Source organism: Lipotes vexillifer, unplaced genomic scaffold, assembly GCF_000442215.2.
Source record: "Lipotes vexillifer unplaced genomic scaffold, Lipotes_vexillifer_v1.1 scaffold543, whole genome shotgun sequence".
Classification (NCBI taxonomy): Eukaryota; Metazoa; Chordata; class Mammalia; order Artiodactyla; family Lipotidae; genus Lipotes; species Lipotes vexillifer.
In genome coordinates this window covers 4,965,386-4,982,850 of record NW_006799055.1, presented here as the reverse complement: position 1 = coordinate 4,982,850, position 17,465 = coordinate 4,965,386, and the positions used below count along the sequence as shown (strand labels likewise).

Genomic DNA, 17,465 nt, shown 5'->3' with positions numbered 1-17,465 from the left:
AGGAATGCCACACACCTAGATTCCTGTAAACCAGCATCCTTGGTCTTCTCCTGATATTTAAGCAAACTGTGAAAACCCCTGTGGGTCCATTGTACATAATCTCATAATGTGTGTATCTTGTGCTCGACAAGCCCTCCCCCAAATAAACAGAACACGGAATTCCATCTATAAAAGCATTTCTTTACCTTGGCCAGACCCAGAAGTTAAAAGCAATTTCAGTAAATACCTTTTTATGGCCTTGTTTTTATTTTAAATATTACTACTTAAATGCTTGTGATTTCATTAACTTTTCCTTCTTTTTATGAATGCCAAAGCATTTCATAAGGTATTTCATTTGTTTCCAGGAAATTCAAGGTCATGCTTATAACACTGCAAGGGCTAAATTGTTTATTTCTAAATAGTCTGTGGCCAGGTGGTATAAAAAGTCTCCGCAGCCCTGCTTAGCTGGGATTCCCTGCAAAGCATACCTTTGCGGCGTCCTCCCCCAGATGGCACCACCTCCTTTCAGGCACCTAATAACTGCTTAATCACAGTTGGTGTTCGTTCAACGTGTTATGTGGTTACATAGCTTTGTTCGTGTTGACCAGTTGGATGTAGTCCTACTGTGCTAAGTGGAAGGGACTTGGATGCTCAGCGTGGTGGGTACAGCCCTTGGTCAAGCTGGCAGAGCACCAGGGCCCTGCCTCGGGGTCACCAAGCGTGAATTTGCTTTGGTTTCCACTGTTTCTGGTACATGTGTCCTTCGGCCCTCAGCGTTCTTCCCACTGTGTGGGGATAAAGATCTACTTTAGAGGGTAGGTAGTAAGGAAAGAAGCTGTACTTAGTCTAAAGCACTGACACAGTACTTGATACCATGAATGCTAAGTTCACACTGACCCTGTTCTCAGTCTTCGAACGCTTTCTGCAGCCTCAGTCCAGAGGTCTGAAACGCTACCTGCCCCTCGATTGCGACTGTCTGCATCATGTCCCACATCTGTCCAGAAGGTTGCAGCCTTCAGGGACTGTCACACACCCTGGACCATTCGCTCCTCAAGGATAATATCACTAACAGTGGCGGCCACCATTGCTAATGAGTATTGAGCACTTATTTCTGGGCCAGGAACAGTCACATCTTCCAGCTGTTAAGCTCACTTATTCCTCACAGCCGTCCAGGAGGCGGTACTGTCACGATGCCCAATTCAGAGAGAAGGAAACAGACTTGGGTCAGGTTCACAGCTAGTAAGTGATGCTCCCAAGAACAGCAGGAACTACAGCAACATCAACAACCACGAGCTTTTACTCTGTCCCAGGCCCTGGGCTACGCATCTTACCTGCATTATTTCAGCAGACCCTCAGCTCACCGCATGAAAAGGGGTCAGTTTTTGTCTCTGTAGATGTGTGGTCTCAGAGTGACTTTGCTAAGAAATGGGACTGAAAACCCAGGTGTTCCGGTTGCCATTTTCCTGTGACCATTCTCAATAACGCCCAGGCTGTTTTCAGTTATGGTGGGTTTACCTGCAGAATACTATTTGAACTTGGCCTTTATATCACCCTGACAGCTCTCAGGATCACCCACCCAAGTCTAAATTACACCCCAGCCTCTTGGTATAAAAAGCCAGGTTAAACAAGAAGCCACAGAAAACAGAAGTGGCGTATTTCAGTGGCACAGTTCAATCCCCAGCTCCCAGTGTAAGAAATCTTCTGTGAAGAGCTGCTTGCGTTTTTTAAGCCAATTAGGATTTTTAAAAATACATCACTATATCATTTAATCCTGTGTCCTAATCTAAGGCACTGAATACCTTGAGAAGGCAATAAGATTTTATATAAATCTGAAACAGAATGTTTATTTTATCCTGTTCACCACAGAAGAATTAGATCTGTTACGTGCAAACAAATGTCAGGTGTTTTCCACAATGTATTTTTCATTGTTTTGTGCTTCGACATTCACTTAGTTAATTCCGGAAACGTTCACTGAGCACCTTTGTGCTCGACACTGGGAATACAGAGAATTCTAGGTGTGATCCTAAAATTGGATGCTTTAAAGGCACATTCAATCTGGGAGTGAAACGGACCTGCAGTGTGATGGGTCTTGTCCATGGATGTGGAAAGGGCTGTGGAACCCCAGGGAGCACCTCTCTTCACTCTGCTTGGCTGGGGACCACATTCAGCAGAGTGATAGTTGAGCTGGTTCCCAGAGGGACCCAAAAAGCGAAAGGCTGTCCACACCGAGAGGGCAGGATCACGGGTGTCCAGAAGAGCTGTGGGTATCGGGGTACAGCTGAGCTGGGCGGGCAGAGAGAGCAGTGACCCGTGATGGGACCGGCAGGCCGGCGGGTGAGATTGTACAGGGCATAGGTGCCGGGCCGAGGAGTTCAGAAGATAAATGCAGGGACAAACCCACCTGTACCCCTGGAAATTTAGGTGTAGCAATGCTCCTTTTGTATTTGCCATTCAAACTACTCAATTTAGCATGTGTGTTGGGAAGATAAGACAAATCAGCACATTGGATCTATTTCCATTAATTTTTTTCTACCCTATCATCTAAAAAGGCCCAAAATTTTTGTGATGCAAAAATCATAGTACACTTTGTTCAAATTTTCTCCTTTTTTTTGGTAGTGTATATGTGGTTTTTATCTCATCATCTTTTTTAGTTTGTAAACTTTCAAAAAGGATCATGTTACTTACCTTTTTTGCCCCAAGAGCACTATACATATATTTTTTCCATTATTAATGAAATATTTACACTACAAAGATGTTTTTACGGTAAAGAGGGTGAAAAATTCACCTGGATCGTCACAGTATAAACCTAAACCATTGATAATATGTTGGCATATTTATTTTTGTACACAAAATGGGTGTATCTTACAAAGTCAGAATCATAGCGCCATGACTTCTAGCTTGATGTGCCTTTACTAGAAGATGCTGCAGTGTTTGTGTGCCTTACACAGTAATCTGCACCGTATCCCAGGAGAGTTTTCTGTGTAAACTGGATGCTCAAATATCGACCGATTATGGACAGACTCTATCGATCTCTTTATTTCTCATGTTTTATGTAAATGTTTTGGTATTTATACCCTCTTTTCCATATTAGTTTACTTCCATGTAGATTTTGTTTTTTACTTTTAAAAAATTAACACATTAAAAAAAATTGAAGACCCTGCTGGGAAAGAGATAGCCTAAAGCATACCTTTCAGAGAATGTGATTTTATCTTCTGACCCCAATCCTGTGTCTAGACAGCAGCAGGTTGCATGGTTGGGTAATTGCTGGATGATTTTGAGATATACAAGGGGAAAAAAGCTATGACCAAGAAGCTGGAAAAGCAAAAAAAAAAAAAAAAAGTCGTTTGAATTCACTCAAAATGGGTCTTTCATTCAGCCAAGCTTAAAAATGATTTTTCATTGCCCTGGTGGTTGGACCTGCTGGGGCAGCTGGGATGACCACCTGGGTTGGTCTCCAGGCGGGGGTGGGGTGCGCCCCTGGCTGGCTGCTTGGTCCACGGTTAGGACAGCAGCCTGCTCAGCCCGCTTCCCTTTGTTGTTATTGTTGCTGTTTTTCTTGAGCTCTTTGGTTCTGGTTCTCTGCTCTGGTTTCTTTCCAATTAGTCAGGTTATCTGCTCTGGGTTTCTGTTAAAGAGAAACGGAACCATTTTTTTCTCTGTCTGATCAATGGAGCAACCAGGTGAGTCTTCACTTTTTAAAAATTTTCAAATAAATCTCTTCTCTTGACATGGAGTGAATCTGTAAAACAAAACAAAACAGATTCGTTTCTACATTTTCGATCATTCCTGGTAAAGATAAAGAGGCTTTGTTTATCTTTTCTTGAAATGTCAGGGTAGTGCCTCCAATTCATCACTTGTAAATGATTTTTAGATGGTTTTAAATAAGTGCTCATTTTTCTGCTAGTAGATGATTTGCAGTGCACTGGTTTGGGGAAGAGCTCACAAATGCCAGATGTTAGCTATTTCTGCTTCTTAGTGGAGCTGAAGGCCCAATACCCAAGCACACAGTTTTTATTAAACGGAGCAGGTTGTTTTCAGGTGTATGTGACACGGGGACGTTGGAGCCACCCACCTGGGTTTGCATCCAGCTCTGCCTCTCACTGGCGATGTGACCTTGGGCAAGTGACTCAGGCCACTCCGAGCCTCAGTCTCCCCATCTCTAAAACGGAGATAATGACAGTATCCACCTTCTAGAGTAGTTGTGAAGATGAAATGAGTTCTGCTAAAAATAGTACCTGGCATGGCGTGCTTAGCATGTGTTAATTGTTATTTTATCATTGTTATCATCCTGTACGACTAAACCCGTATAAATGGAAGTTTTCTATAAGTCACAGTTTGAATGTAATTCTCTGCTGGGTGAAGTCGACTGGACACTGTAGAGACTTGGATAGAAAAAAAATAAAGGCATGTGTAGCCTGGGAACTCAGAGCCAGCAGGAGTTTTGTATATACTGTGTAGGTAGACAAAGCTTCAATTCTCATAACCTAAATTTGTAAAGAATTACATCGTACTTGTCTGTGGTACCCTTTTAAAAGGTGATTCCTTTTAAAACATAAATAGTGTTATGTTTTACTAACATACTAAATAATATTATGTTTTACTAGTGTATATAGTAAATGGTAACATTGTATAGTAAATACAGAATGCAGTCACTCATGTTATTAATGTTAACTGTATCTTCTTATCTTTTAGAGCTCTTCAACCAGAAACACATTTAACGAGAGCGATGGCTTTCAAAGTGCTACTAGAACAACAGAAAGCATTTTTCTCGGTTGTAGTTTTACTAGCCTGTTTGGTAAGTCAGCTCTTACTTTCATAATAACGTGGGGAAAGAATTCATAGAACTAATACCCAATCTATTTTCTATTTCTAACCCCATATCTTAAAATTTTCTTTCAAATTCATTTTATCATTGTTGCATTTAATTAATAAGTCAAAGGTTGCTGTTGGGTCTTGACTTGTGTAACTATGGTCGCAATTATTTATTTAAATCTAGATGAAATCATAAAATCACAGCATCACTCGTTGCTGCATGATAATGATGCTCCACTGAGTTTATAGGCAGATGCCTCTCAGAGCACAGCCTAACAAGACCTTAGATTCTAGTTTGGAGCCCATGACTTCACAGTTTGTGAAAAATTAGGAATCATTTCTTAAATGCTATTGTTTTATATAGTTATTTATATCCTTCTTGGTTTCAAAAAGAATCAAAGACAGATGGAGAATTGTAATGTTTGAAAGCTTTAACACAAAACATCTATAAAGGTGCTCAAAAGAATTACTGAAACATTTAATCTGGAGATGCAGTCATGATCTACAAATATAAAAAGAATTATTTACACTGAAGACAGTTCGTGAAGTCTTCTTGGAAGAAAAAGTAAGAGGAAATGGGGTCCGATTGGAGTCTGACATGCAGATAGATGTAAGGAAAACATCCCTTCCTTGAGTTGAGGTTGTTAAACATTGGAAGAAATGGTCCACAAGAGAAGCTGTGGCATTTCTTTCTCAAAGCGATGCAGTGTCTTTGTGGTGGAGGGGAATGTCCTCTCTCCTTTAAATAAAACCAAACTCCTCTAAGATTGGTTGTTAATGAGGGTTAAGAAAGGTGGGAGGTGATTACTAGACCTTTAGCCCCAAATCATGGTTTGGTCTTGAACCCCACCTTGGATTCTCCCTCCTGCCTGCTCTAGAGGTTAAGGCTGTGATTTTATTTAAGGAGGTTGGCTGACTTCATTATAGATATTTGCTCCAAGGTGGAGGCAGTTTGTACTGAATAACCTCCCATTGTTATAACCATCAAAAACCATTTCTTTGCACTTGTGCCGTGGACATGACACACACCAGCCTCTGTTCCCCCAGTCCTTCCTAAGGTTCTCAGTTTTCCTTTAGGGAAACAAAATTGTGTCAATAGTCAGGAATGTTACTGAGGGAGTCCCTGCTTGATGTAAGAGTTTGAACTGAATGTTGTCACCAGTCTGAGATTCTGTTAATATCAACATTTTTTTTTTTTTTTTGTGGTACGTGGGCCTCTCACTGCTGTGGTCTCTCCCGCTGTGGAGCACAGGCTCCGGACGCGCAGGCCCAGCGGCCATGGCTCACGGGCCCAGCCGCTCTGCGGCATGGGGGATCTTCCCGGACCGGGGCATGAACCCGCGTCCCCCGCATCGGCAGGCGGACTCCCAACCACTGCGCCACCAGGGAAGCCCCTAATATCAACATTTTTAATGAAATACCGTCTGTTAAGAAGCAGATATACACACTTTTGTAGGATGGTGTGTATAAGATGAACTTACGTTTTTAGGTAAAATAAGAAATAAAGACTATATCTTGAAAATGACTTACAACCTTTGTTTTTGCAAAGCAGATAATCTTTCCATTTAAGTCCTATGCTGTGAACCAAAGTTTATTGTTACAAGGACATAGAGAACAGACTTGTGGTTGCCAAGGGGGAGGGAATGGGGGAGGGATGGATTGGGAGTTTGGGGTCAGCAGATGCAAACTATTACATATAGGATGGATAAACAACAAGGTCCTACTATATAGCACAGGGAACTATATTCAATATCTGGAGATAAACCATAATGGAAAAGAATATGAAAAAGAATGTATATATATGTATAACTGAATCAATTTGCTGTGCAGCAGAAATTAACATAACATTGTGAATCAACTATACTTTAATTTTTTAAAAAAAGTATATTGTTAGGTCCAATTTAAGTGGCAAAATGGCAATCAGTAGGAAAGTAAGTTCATGTTTACATGACACTTTTACTCTGAAGCATTCAGAGAATTGGGCCATTGTTATTTTCATCATTATCAGGAATTTTACTGATCTCACAGTTGTCAGAATTTTTTGAATGATGAACTCTAAGTAAATGGAATTCAGCTGAAAAACTTCTGCATCAAAGCTGGGTATCAGATATGTCTAAAGGATAATAGCAAAGTTCTTGGGACTAGTATATGTATTCCATTTACTTATTTATTCAACTCATTATGGGTGAATATGTTTTCTTAAAGAGCAAAAATATAATTCTTGAATTCAGATTTTTTCAGGTTGCAGAAGGACCTCGGTCTCTGCATAACTGTTCTTTTATACATCTTCTTACTTGGAAAAGAGAGCAGTTTCTACCTGTTTTTACCTTGGGTACTCAGAAAAGTGTCAGAAGAAGATAGCAGTTAAATCCAGAAAAAGAGAACTCTCATTCAAGGAATACAGAGAGGAATCAGGCTTGTTGATTTAATTGTTCCACTGACTTTTCCAGAAAGTGGTTATTCTTCCTAAAGTGAAAACTGAGTTGGCCTCACTCTGAATTAATGTTTACATTCAGTGATTATGTGAATAACACTGAAGATACTATTCCTTTTTTTGTGAAAAATAGAATTAACTTCCCTTAAGATAACGTGAAACATTTTTTTCAGGCATGTAGAGTGATCTGTGAAACAGGAGACTGTGGACAACAGGAATTCAGGAATCAGTCAGGAAATTGTGTTCTCTGCAAGCAGTGTGGGCCAGGCATGGAGTTGTCCAAGGTAACTGTCGGGTGTGTGGGAAAGTTGTAGATCTATGTCTTTAAAATGCGTTCTTTTCAGCTAAATTCTTTCAGTTAATGACTAGTGAAGATTTCTTGGTTCGTCATGTCCCTTTAGCCAAATACTGCACAATTCCCTTTTCAATACATTCGATTCATGTGTCTTACTGAGATAAAAGAAATAGATTCTAATAACCGTAATTCAATAAATGTCACTGTTGTGTATAATTTAGTGTTTATTGTATTTTATTGAAAGACTAGAATCATTAAACAACAAGGTCCTACTGTATAGCACAGGGAATTATTCACTGACCTGTGATAAACTGTAATGAAAAAGTATATGAATAATGGGATCACTTTGCTGGACAGCAGAAATTAACACAACATTGTAAATCAACTGTACTTCCATAAAATAAATTTTAAAAAAAAGAATAGAATCATTAAGGTTTATTCGCTTTAATTAAAAAGAACCAGCGTTCTACTAAAGATTTAAAAATAAAGCATTGATAACAGAAAATGGTAACAGTACTATTTACTGGGCCTTCTTTTTCTTAAAATTAAGGTTACAATTACTAGTCAAGAAAAACAGAGCCCAGCAGTGTCTTAAGTAACCAGGCTCCAAGGTCGCAGTTCTTTTCCAAAAGGCAGAGTTTTGAACATTCCTTTGACAGTGCCAGTATGATTATTAATTTTCCCACTTTGAGTATATATGCTACTCCCAGGAGCATCTTAAATGCATTCATCTTCACCACTGCTTGTGAAGCAGCCGTGATCCAACGGGGTGGATTCAGAGTTCTGGGCGTTCGCGGGGACTTCTTTGTTGTGAGCATGTTCAGAGCCGCACATGCATTTGCTTTATTTTCTGACCTTTTGAAGACGTTACTGGTTGTGGACAACTGATGTATCGTTTTGTTCTAAAGAATGCACCAAGGTCTTCCTGTTAGAAAAGGAACAAAAGATGTGTCTTTTAAAGTGACTTTTCAAAGAGAAGTCCTTTCCCCTACAGTCTGCTGTTCTCTGAATTTGAGTCTTGTCATTCATAGATTTTTGATCAATGATCTGCAAACAGCAGGAAACAAAGAATTATGCATTCCACAAGTGATTCCTGGTGGATGGCCTCTCTGGGTGTTGTGTTTAATATATTGGCTTTCAGCTTCTTGTGCCGTCCGCCTGGAAGGAACTGGCTGAATTTTGAACTCTGCGGTGTCTAGTTGCTGAAGCACCCTGGCCGATGTTTTTTAAATCCCTGTGGACTGTAGTAACGAGAGTTTTCAGACATAGGTTTTGCTCTGTTGGATGTAAAAAGGTCCTTTATAACAGCAGGCCTGCATATCTAGGATCTGTCAACAAACTAGTTAAGAATGCTATTGTGCCCGGGAGGAAAACAGTGATGTTTCTACCCCTCAGAGTTCTTTTGTCAGATCTCTGTGAAAATATGAATGAATCACAGATTCGAAAAGATGAGTGAATCATTTCTAAGAAATTGCTCCCTAACCTTCATCCTTTATCTAGAGAATGAAGATGAAGGTTCTATCAGCTAGCAGTATTTTTTTTTTAAATCCGTCCTCTGAGATTATCTGATAACAGTTTCTGTATTTCATAATTTCCCACAGATATCCATAAGAAGTATTTTTCATTAGGTAGTAATTTTCCCTGAGTATTGCAGTAGCTGTCCAGCTTTATTGGAGCAATCAAAAGGAAACAATCTGAATAACGCTGCCTGTGTGTACTTATTTTAGTTATTAATATTTATGATCATTTTCCTCATAAAAAAAAGACCAGGACAAAATATTGAGTGAGAAAGAGTAAAAGTAAAGGTAACGATGCCACTGAAATATTAGATTCTCAGGACCCGCTCAGAAGCACAAATTTACAAATGTAGAGCGTGTTGCTGCCTGTCCTGAGGTGTCCACCCTGCAGGCAGGCAACCCCTCAGCTTTCACCCTCACTGTCTAAACAGACCGACCGCCCAGCTCCTTGTAACAGACACTTAGTGAATCTTTGCTCAAGGAGTGGATGAATCTGTCAGCCTTGGATAGATTTTGGAAAAAAAGGTGACAGTTAAATCTAGTAATATAAAAGTTAATGAATGTGTGATTGTGTGTTGCAAATAATGTTTTGCCAAGTCTTTTAGCTTGGTTTTAGCTCTTAGTAAATAAAATTAGCAAGTGAGCCTCGCTCAGGGTCTAAAATGTAAAACATAAGAAAGACAAAGGAGTCAACTATACCTATGGAAGTAAAAATACATTTTTATTTTCTAGTTAATTAAGGCAAAGGATGTGAGTTTTTTATAAACAATTACTTTGGAGCTGGAAATTTCTAAACTGTCCACTCATGAATTTGCAGTTTCTTCCTTCCAGGCTGCCTTTATTAAAGTTTTAGCAAGAACATATATCTTTCAAAGGAAAGAAGGGTAAGTTCTAAGTATATTAAAATCAGATAAATCACTTAAATCAACAAGTATGTTCAGCTGGTCAATTGTCACTTCCAAGCTTTGCAAATCAAGGCAAAATTTATTCTTTTCACTGAGACTAAGTTTTTGTTAAATTGTTAGATAACTACATTTATAAATAGTCTATTTGCTTGTTGCTTGGAATACTAAATATATCATTGTGGCGGGGGGGTTACCTGTTAATTTGTAATGAAGCAGATGAGTACAAGAGTCTTTACTTTTTTAACTGAGGTGTACCATTTTGGTTACCAGTGGTGTTTGAAATTTTGAAAGCACAATAAATAGCAAATATTTTATAATTAGTTATGAAAAAGTAGGGAAGCTGGATCAAATTATTGATATCCACAACTACAGTTTTCTTTATATTAAGAGTTTTTAAAAGAGCATTTTCACCATAGTTTTTAATCATCTTTATTCTAACATTATTATGTAACTTTTTCTGCTGTACTAAGCATGATTGAAAACTTCTGTCCATTTTTCTACTATCATGTCTATCCAAGATAAATTCCGGGTCATGAGGTTCTTCAAATTACAAATATATATCTATACCTTAAAACTCAAGCTTGGAAATACTTTGGGTAAGCAGGTATAGTTAAAATTTCCATCTGTGGTTTTATTACTCCTAATTATTATTTTCTTTGGAAGGCATTCAGTGCTGCCTTTTCACGAGGTATGGCTTACTCTCCCACGGTTAGGCCTCTACATTGGGACATGCAGTTGGGCTTGTTGGAAGGTGCTGGAAGAGCTTTCCAGGGGCAGCATGTGCTCTGCTCACCTGTGGTGTGTGGTCAGCGCTTCCCGACCGCTTTTTACTTCCTTTCAATTGTGAGAGCGTAAGGAGTCTACGCAGCAGCTCCAGGTTCAATAAGACCCTTGATGCTTGTTGAGAGCAGTACCCTTCTCATCTTTGGCCACTTTTTAAACGAGTACTTATTTTCACCTCTCACCCTGGATACTTTGCGTGTGTTCATCTACAGGGTGTGTCTTAACCTAAAAAATATGGACTCCCTCTCAAAATGTCTTTAATTGTGAGTCTGTGATATATACCATGCAATGAAAATAGCTGACATTGGCCAACATGTATTATAGTGAGCCAGGTTCTATGTGATCTTCGTATGACATAAGGAATTCTTACAGCATACGTCTTAAGTGGGGAGTATATATATATAACTACCCCTGCTTACAGATGCGACACAGAGGTTAGTCGGTGTGTCCACCATCACTGTAAGTAAGTGACAGTGTCGGGCGGGGGGCTCTTGGGGTCACCGTCTGCCTCCCGTCTTGATAATGCCCGAAGACAGCGCACCTGGAAGGACTTTCTGTGCTGACGCACATGGTCTCTACCTGTGCTGTTCAACACGGGTGCTACGAGCCACTGTGGTTATCGAACACGTGAACTGTGGCTGGTGTCACCGAGGAACTGGGTTGCTTATTTTATTTCATTTTAAGTAGTGAAATTTAAGTTTCCCCATGTGAGGTTATGGTTGTCATATTGGACAGTGTTGTTCTAGAATGATCGACTTCCCCCCAGAAGCAGTGGCTTAGGACCAACTTTGAAAACACAGACAAATATCCCAGCGTGTGCGATGCAGGAGCTTCTCCCAGCAGCCTCCTCCCCCCCCCCCTCCTCCTCCTCCGGGCCTGCCTTGCGCTTGTCCAGGTCCCCACCTGTCCCTCCCACTCCGCTGGCTCCGCCCACCAGCGCTGCCCTGGGCCCACGCAAAGCCGTAGCATCTCAGCAGACCTTTCGGTTCCCAGGTCCCTCCCACAGAGCCCCAAGCGCCATCTCTGTCATTTCGGCTCTTTTTAGTAACTCAGCTTAGGAAGTCGTTTTCCTGAATCTTTGGGAAAATATGTGACGGGTCACCCAGCCATTTAGAGTCTGTGTTGAGGACTTTATGCCCTTGAGCCCTATTTACTTTCTCCCTCACTGCAGGGTTTAATTTTTAGTCTTTGAAAGTTTATGATAAAGATAATGAATAATGTCTTTTTCCTATTTCCGAGGCAAAAAATACCGAGTTTGATTTCCATGGCTCTGTAAGCAAGCTACGCTGGGCGTTTTGACCACGACCGTGTGCGTGAGTGTTCGGTGGCGTCCTGGGGGCTCGTGAGAGTGAGCGGGAGATGATTTTTGTTTTCCCGAAGTGACCACATTAGACTTGAATTCTCACCGTCTAGAGTTTGCCCGCCCACGGCCCCTCCTCCGCACCGAGCATTAATGCCAACAGTGTGCTTTTAAACACGATCGCCTCCCGGCAGTAAATCAGGAAACTAGTTTTTGCATGAGCCTCTGGAAACAGACTTCAAGTCTCTGGAATGGTTTTCAAAGTAAGCTTTGCTAAGCAATTATTGGGATGACTTTAGTTAATGTGAAAAAAGTTAATTCTTGTAAACAACAGCATCCTTCCCTCCCCGCGGGTGCATGCGGGGCTTCCTATTTTTAAAGACATCTCCTCTTTGGAAAACTGTTTACATCCTTATGAAGAAAATCACACAAAAATTAATGTAATTTTCAAGCATAAAAAAGATTCATTTCTGCCATTTAATTACAGTGTCGCTCACTTTATTTGTGTTTAATTATACCTAAGCAAGCCCAGTGGTGTTTGGCAGATATTAACAAGCTCTAGCTTGTAATTTTTCGTTAGAAAACTCAACTATGGGTTTTCACAAACCAAAAGTTGGGGGGATATGTCTTTGGTGTTGTTTCCTTCAAGGAAATTAAAAAGCTGATTGCTGAACACCAGCCACACTTGAATCTAATTTGTCATTTCCATTTGTGTGCCCTAGATTTTCTTTATAAATAACTTCTCTGTCCAGTTTGAGCTTTCAAAGTTCAAAGAACCCAAGTTAATACTTATTGGCTGTACAAATAAATAGTGCTTTTGACCGGGGGCCCCTGGATGTGTTTCCTGGATAATTCATGGTCTGTGAGGATCTCCCCTGTCGGGGGGCGGGCCTGCTCCCCCAGCGTGTAGGTGGGATCCACTGGTGTTTTTTGTTCAGTTCTGGATTTGCAGAGGGAGAGAAGAAAGAAGGGGATATGAGCACTGTTTACTTTCAGTCATTTTGCTACTGGAAAGCCACCAAATGTGGCTTAAAAATATTGGGCAGAGTGACAGAGCCACGGCTGCCCCCAGCTCAGCTGGAAGAAGCCCAGCTGGTCCCAGCCCTCTCTTGCTTTGGAACCAAGATAAGGAAGCTGCTCACACCTCCACCCGCCCAGGGGGAAGACTTGGCCTTACCAGCTAGGAGATACGGCTGTGGCCCTTACAGGCTTCTGCTCCCTGGGATAAAATAATAGTAGTAGTACTAATACTAATACTAATAATAAACCTTAGCAAATACTGCTTTACACAATATTTGTTCATCCATCTGTTTACCCAGCATTAGCTCTTTATTACACACTGGCTTAACTACGGTGAAAGAAAAGTTATTCAGTGGCACTTGCTGAAGTTGGCGGGGCAGGCATTATTCAGAACCTTTGCAGTAGGCATGGGGATTTTACAGGGGGGGAGGGAAGGGGCTGATCTCCGAATACAGCCTCGATAAGTGGGAATTCATAGCCGAGGAGTAGGGGTCGAGTCAGTGGTGGGAATTACTACCAGGAGACATGAGAGGCAGAGAGTTTCTGACTGAAGCCGACCGACGGGATTCTCGCTGAACACAGGGTGGGATGGTCGGGTGGGAGGCTGAGGACCCTGAGGGTGAGGGCCCTGGTTAAACCAACCCCGCAGGGTTCTTGCTGCAACTAGACTTCACGAGGCCACGCGCAGATGGGCCGGGAGAAGGTTCAGGAGGCCGACTCAAGCGTGGTCCCGCAGAGAACCTTTGACAGCTCCAGGGACGTGGGCTTTGGGAAAGGTGGGGTAGGGGGCGATGTCAGATGCCAAGGGTTAGTCACTTATTTTATGATTTGGGGAAGTAAGTAGGAACCCTATGGCAATGCTTCTTTTTTATCCATGTGCATATTTTCCCACCTCAAAGTTTATTAATAAAAAGGTCTCCTTGGCGATTCAGGGAAGTCCTAGGTATTTCCTTTAAGCTTTAAGGCACCAGGTCATAATTTCAAAAATAACGAACTGCCATATTGTTTTAAAACCTCAATGCATTTCTAGCATTGATATTAATGGCAGACCGTCCTCCATAAAAATAAAACACGTAGCTAATTCTGGAGCCCAGGCCAGTGACTGACTCACTCTTCCCTCCCCCTTCTCTTCCCCCTCCCTTAGCCTCACACACACACACACACACACACACACACACACACACACACACACACACACAGAGTCCTTCTAATAACTGTTGAGAGGGAGAACTCAGTACAACCTGGAAAGTGTCAAAGAAAACCAGAACAGGACAGAGGTAAGAGCGGTAAAAACAAATTCTATTCAGGAGCTTTTGCAACAGGAGAAGAGAGACCTCGCTCCAGAACTGCATTCAGCTCCAAATCCAACGTGGACACATGGGGGGTTATAGCCCAGGAGCAGAGCGGGGGTCAGGGTGGACACTCACCAAGAGGAAACAGCGGAGAAAGGGGGATCCTGGCTAAATAGACGCCAGGATTCTTGCTGCAGGCGGACAGGGGACCAGGCATCACCTGGGGCGGGGGGTAGGGTGGGTGGCTTGGGAGGTCAGATATGGAGAATAAGCAGGTACTGAGGATGGGGGATTCTGGCTAAACCAACTGGACAGGATCCTCGGACAACCGGGTTCTTCAAGACCAGACCTAAGAACAGGGTGCAGTTGAAAAAGTGGCTCAGAGACGCCTGCAGACTTTGGTCAAGCAGAGAGTCTGTCAAAGGAAAGACTGAGCAGAGCCAGTGTGGGCAGCCTGCCCCTTCCTCCCGTTACCATGGACCTGTCCACACCTCTGCTTCTGTCCCCAGAGGAAGCACTGTGCCTGGGAGCTCGCCCCCTTGTACCCCGAGGTAACACGGGAAAAACTAAAAGATCTAATACTGTTGGTATTTTCATGAGATGCCCAATTAGATCACTTGATGCTCGCCAGCTCAGTTGGCCGCGCTCGAAGGGTACCCTCTGTGCCCCAGCGCCTGGGTGCAGTGATGAGTAAGAGCAGCTCCCGTGGGGTACCAGCCTGCATCCCTGTGGAGGAACCCGCGCTCGGGCTGATGCCAGCGCTCCCCACAGTGCGCCGAGCGGGGTGAACGAAAAGGAGACGCAGAATAGTTGTCCACACACGAGGAGGATGTGTCTGGGAGGTTTCCCCAGACATGGCATAGTGGGGGAGTAGGAAGTTAGGGACGGAGGATGGAAAGACGGGTTACCATGGGACAGGGGCTGGTGACCCCCCCTGTCTCTCTCTGTCTCTGTCACTCTCTCTGTCTTTGTCTCTCTCTCTCCGTTGTTTCGCCTCCTTCCGTTTCTCTTGGTAGTTGTTTATTGAACTTAATATGGAAGATTTCAAGGCATTTTAACCACCTTGTTTTACTGAATGAAATAAAAACATCAAGGTAGACATTTGTATGGGGGGTAATTTAATATTTATATGCTTTGTACTTTATAGCCTGGATTTCAAATAATCATGGCGTCTCTACGTTTATGGTGCTTCAGAAATATGACAAATCAGCTCTAAATGTGGTTGCTGCCCTGGATGCTATACAGTAATTCTTTGGAAATAACTGCTCTGAATTTCTAGTTAATTCAAGACGTCTAGTTAATTTAACATGTGGAATGGTCACTTCATACACTTCTTAGACTCTCATGAACTGAAAGTGATGATATTATTCTTAAAAGTTTAAAAATAATATTAGGCTGTGTTTCTAATACTCTTTTTTTAAATGGCAAATACTTTAGAGAAAGTATGTATTTTTAAAATTTTATTGAAGTGTAGTTGATTTACAATGTTGTGTTAATTTCTGCTGTACAGCAAAGTGACTCAGCTATACATACATACGTTCTTTTTCATATTCTTTTCCATATGGTTTATCATAAGATATTGAATGTAGTTCCCTATACAGTAGGACCTTGTTGTTTATCCATCCTACACATACTAGTTTGCATCTGCTAAACCCGAACTCCCACTCCATCCCTCCCCCACCCCCCACCCCCCGTCCCGCTTGGCAACCACACGTCTGTTCTCTGTGTCTGTGAGTCTGTTTCTGAGAGAAAATATATTTTGAATAAAATTCCCCCAAATAATCAATCTCTGTACAAGTATGGCTCATGGTACCTGCTCTGTACATTTTGGTACTCTTTTGTGATAGTGATGATACAAAGCCTTATCTCAACCCCTCACCTAAATCTACCCCAAAGAAAATTGCTACAGCTGCCACCAGAGCATATAAACTGCAAGCAGAAATAGTAAGCCAATATCCAGTTAATAAAGGCAAGCTATGATGCATTTGGAGCCTGGCTTTGTTTTCTTTCTGTACATGATTTGGTCCAGTGTAGAGTGAACCAAAAAAAAAAAAGTTTCATGAAATCCTCATTCTATAAAATCTAATGACATGTAAATCACACACAACGATACATGGCAAAAACTCATTGGTCAAAGCGGTGCTCATGTACAATATAAACTCTAGACACGGCCAGGAATCAAAAAAGAAGCACAAAGATTTCCCAGCACTAAAGTATATGCTCTTTCTCACAAGAGATGGAACTGTCAACACACCTGTGTATATTCTTTCAAGTTCGTTTCTAGTCAGATCATTTCTCTAGTTTGCTCGGCAGGAGGGAGGGAGGGCCGCTGACCACGTGGCAGAGGCCTTAGAACAGCAGAACGGCCCCACAGGCCCAGGACTGCCTAGTTCTTTGTACGACGGTGTAGTGGATTCAACCAGGAAAGGTTAAATTCTATCTTCTGTACCCATTTTCAAAAGGAGGTACTTGGGGGTTTCCCTGGTGACACAGTGGTTGAGAGTCCGCCTGCCGATTCAGGGGACGCGGGTTCGTGCCCCGGGCAGGGAGGATCCCACATGCCGCGGAGCGGCTGGGCCCGTGAGGCGTGGCCGCTGAGCCTGTGCAGGGTACCCAAAAAAAAAAAAAAAAAAATTAAAAAAAAAAAAAAAGAAGAGGAGGTTCTTGGGATTCGTTTCAGAAAAATTTGTATTCAATAAAAATGTTTTAGGTGGAAAGTGATGTTTGAAGTAGCCTAGAAAAATTGGGGTCTGAAGATCCCTTTATTCCCCAGTGAAGCTTTATTGTACTAGAATCAAGAAAATCGGTCTGTTGGGCTGTAGAGAATCCAAAATAGTAATGGCCATGGGTATCATTTATTTACGGACACCTGTGCTTGATTTAGAGTTTAGAGGCTTTATATGTTTTCCGTTTTATTCCTCAGAGTAACCCTGTAGGGCCTGCATTGTTATCCCATCTCACAGATGAAGAGTCTGAGGGTCAGAGAGTTCCCAAAATAACTTAGCTGGCAAGTGGCCGATGTGTCTTTGGCTCCAATGCAGGAAAATATACACTTTCCCCCTGTATCAGCCTGGCTTGAAAAGCAACATTTCTGACGTTTGCTACCAGTTCATAGACGCCTACCTCTT

The 17,465-nt window shown here is 41.9% G+C and overlaps 1 protein-coding gene across 1 annotated transcript in view; it reads left to right on the top strand.

The window, feature by feature from the left end:
- Nucleotides 1-4,705: 4,705 nt before the first annotated feature.
- Nucleotides 4,706-17,465, top strand: part of TNFRSF19 (TNF receptor superfamily member 19) — a 69,447-nt gene continuing 56,687 nt past the window's right edge. The window contains exons 1-2 of the mRNA XM_007471460.1: nucleotides 4,706-4,774; nucleotides 7,399-7,509. Of these exons, the coding sequence (XP_007471522.1) occupies nucleotides 4,706-4,774; nucleotides 7,399-7,509 (180 nt within the window). The remainder of the gene's footprint in view (nucleotides 4,775-7,398; nucleotides 7,510-17,465) is intronic.